General features: G+C 41.1%; 1 protein-coding gene across 1 annotated transcript in view; it reads right to left on the bottom strand.

Annotated features, from left to right (window-relative positions):
* Positions 1-1290: 1290 nt before the first annotated feature.
* The window catches only part of NKX3-1 (NK3 homeobox 1), a 10740-nt gene continuing 8413 nt past the window's right edge, over positions 1291-3617 (bottom strand). Inside the window, exon 3 of the mRNA XM_018571105.1 lies at positions 1291-1715. Within this exon, the coding sequence (XP_018426607.1) occupies positions 1291-1715 (425 nt within the window). The remainder of the gene's footprint in view (positions 1716-3617) is intronic.

Genomic DNA, 3617 nt, shown 5'->3' with positions numbered 1-3617 from the left:
TGATAAAATAAATCTGCATAGCCTATCCAGTGAAACTGCATACACATTTTTTCTGTGCAAGTTAACCAGCTGTTGAAAATGGAGAATAAATGAATGTTCTCAGTGTAATTTCTCTTCTGATCCAATGTGCTTCAATAGGTATACAGAACAGAGTGAATGGGGTGATACAGTATTATGGCCACTAGATGGCGCTGAGGATCCTAGGAAATGAATACATGTTAGTAAGAAGATACAATGTTATAATTCGAGAGAATGAGCATATCAATGTAACCACTGATACCACAGAGATAGTAATGGTTACATTTATATGATCATTCCTTCCAGTGTTCTCTTGAATTGTAACATTGTATCTCTTTACTAACATGTATTTATTTCCTATGATCCTCCGCTGATCTCTGTTTGTTATCTCACACAGAACGAATGTACATGCTGTTTCGTTAGACAAATAAGCTATGCAAAATCTTTATACTAAACCTCTTAGAGAGATTTGTATACATGCAGAAGGAACTGGGTGCCTTTGAATTATCTTTCTCATTCTGTATCCCTAACATGTGCAGGACATTGCAGTGCAATACTGTATATATCCTAAAGCATAGAACATTTTAACAAATTTCAAGGCTTAAGTCACCCAAAATACACAGCTGTAGCTGCCTGACTCACCTATATCCTCCAAGGAGCCAATCTCCTGCAATTTATTTTATTAGTCTTTGATAGCGAGAAGAGGAGATAGCATTTCTGTCGGTTTTTAATTCTGTGTAACCTCACTGAAGAGATTTATCTTCACTTCCTGTTCTTGTGACACCCTTATAAGAAATAGGGAAAGCAGTTGTCACTGGGACAGGGAGGCAGAGACGACAATAAAAACATTGCCAGAAGTTCTAACCTTTCTGTGCTCTACTAATAATGTGCTTTTGTTTCTGTCTGTTTCCTTTTTCAAGAGATTTACTACCAATTGCCTTTATGGGGAAGGAAGTTGAATCTCCTGAACAGGGACACAGCAATAACAACCCAACTGCAAGTGTAACCCTTCCCTGGTCTATCCAGCCTGCAATAAAAACTTTACACATATAGCAAAGGATATCTGTCTCTTCTCTACTGGACTCCGCCACATGAGGCTTCACCCGTATCCTCTGTTAGAACCCCTGAGCAGCCACCACCAAGGGGCACATTAAGCTTCTCATGGCCTCAAGGTGGTGCTACCATAATAAGACACCCTACCTGGAATCAACATATAAAACACAATTATAAAAATAATATATTAAATTTGGAAGGTCCAAAGGTTGGTGATGATCACCACAGAGGTGGGTGCCAGCCAGCCAGGTAGTACAGGTACGGGTAGCAGTGGTAGTTCTGGTAGAAGCTTATGAGAGAGTTCCGGCTCAGGTCGCCATCACGGCTCAGGATGGGGAGAGTTGAGGTCTTGTCCAGTTCATCCAGGTCAGTGGCCAGCTGTTTCCTCTTTGTTTTATATCTCCGGTTCTGGAACCAGATCTTCACCTGGGTCTCGGTCAGCTTCAGGCTCTTGGCCAGCTGGGCTCTCTCCGGAGCGGACAGATATTTCTGGCTGGAGAACTTTCTCTCCAGTTCTATCACCTGGGAATGTGAGAAGGCAGCCCGGGACCGCTTCTGAGGATGCTTGGCCACTTTGTCCTCCTCCGCTGTGGGCTGCTGAGGCGTCTCAAAGCCCAGCCGTTCCTCTGCCATCTGATCTTCTGCTAAAAGGGACAGAAGAGGACAGTGATTGGTTATATCATTCCATACCACAGAGGTCTGATTGGACAAACAGAGGAGATGCAAAAACTGTGTTACGCTGGGTATACACTGGAAGATTTTTGTATGAACGTTCATTTGAAAAATTTGGTCAGAACATTGGATAATGCCATCAGAGACTTGACAAATGTGGTTCAAGATTTAATTTGATTTTAACATTCGTTTTTGGAAATTAAAGTTTTTGAAACTGTTAGAATTTTGTTGGATCAAGAAACATTTTCCATCTTGCTCCTTCGATTTACTTGTTTTGCCATTATGGTCCAAAATCCATCAATGATTTCATCTCATTAACTATAAGGAAATCGAATGAATATCTCAAAAACAAATATTTTCAATCATTCCACCTGGGTATACCCAGCTTTCCTTATAGCAACTAACAAGATGATAATTATTTTTCTGTTGCAGGATAGAAAATAAAATAACTAAATTATTTTTCACAAGTAACTTGTTCCCTTTAAATCTTGCAGCGTTTATAAAATTTTATCAAAAATTGAATTTTACAAAATTGCGTAAAATTTCATTTGGTAAAGTAAATCTCTGAATTGGTGCTGACACTGTCCTTCCTTCTGGAGGGGGCCAATTTTGTTCCCCATGGTCCTTGTGTGGGTTGTAAAGTAGCCACCACTCTGAGCTCACTCCTGTGATGGACTACAATCTCATGTTTAGTTTACTAATTTGTATTGAGATTGTAGTCCATCACAGGAGCGAGCTTGGAGTGATGACTACTTTACAACACACACAGGGACCATGGGGAACAAAAGTAGCCACCCTCCGGAAGGAAGGACCGTGTCGGCACCAATTCAGAGATGATTTGAGGATCTACAGCCAAGTGATACACAAAGAAGAGACATTGTTGTTAATAGTTAAGGTTCTTGGAGGAATTTTTAGGATTTATCTCCTGAGTTTAGTGTCTCTTTAAAGTCCCTCAGTAAAATGCCTATGGTACGAATTCCCACCACAGATGTGTGTGTGTGTGTGGCAGGGGTCTGGAAATGGGATGCTTCTATTTACTGGTGAGGAGAGGCTGGTGAATTAGCAATGACCCCTCTGCCCTGTTCATGTTCATTTAACCTGTAAAAACACACAAGTAGCCCTGTGGCTGGTGGGGGAGATGAGACAGGAGAAGGAGGGTGGAAGAAAAAAGCTGTGTGTGGGATGCAGTCAGCCATGTACTCGCACAGAAGTAGCACAAAGCATAAGTCATTCATCTTGACAGGCAGACAACACTGCAGAAAGCCAACAAACACAAGAAGGACAACAAACTCCATGCAGATATTTTTTCAGGTGGGATTCAATCCCAGGACACACAGAGCTACATTGCACAGAGTGCTAAAAAAAATATTAAAGGAGATTTTTGTCATAGCCGGACTCTGCTTCTGAAAAAGCTAGCTGCCTGGATGTCATGCTGATCCAGTGGCCTTTATATATTTTGAGGCATTGATTCGGAACAAGCATGCAGTTCTGGAGTCCTCACATCACTTTTCCTAATCTGCATGCTTCTTCCGGGTCAGTGACTGAAGCCAGAGACAGCCAGGAAAATGGCATTCTCGAGCGCTCAGCAATGGCAGCCCCTATAGATACAGATTTCATTTGGGGTTTTTTTCCTTTAACTTTAGGCTAAAATGTATAGATTGTAAGTTCTCATGAGCGGAGTCCTCTAATCCTTTGTATGGTGTTGTATTACTGTCTTCCCATATGCTGTGAAGCGCTGTGCAAACTGTTGGCGCTATATAAATCCTGTATAATAATGATAATAATAATAATGATAATAATAATAATAATAATAGTGGGATGGGCTTTAAATGGCTCCTAATATTTACAGAAGCTTCTTCCAGACATCCTGCACC

This window comes from Nanorana parkeri, unplaced genomic scaffold (assembly GCF_000935625.1).
Source record: "Nanorana parkeri isolate BGI_ZX_2015 unplaced genomic scaffold, ASM93562v1 scaffold1679, whole genome shotgun sequence".
NCBI lineage: Eukaryota > Metazoa > Chordata > Amphibia > Anura > Dicroglossidae > Nanorana > Nanorana parkeri.
Note: the sequence above shows the minus strand (reverse complement) of the source record. Positions and strands in the feature narration are given on the sequence as shown.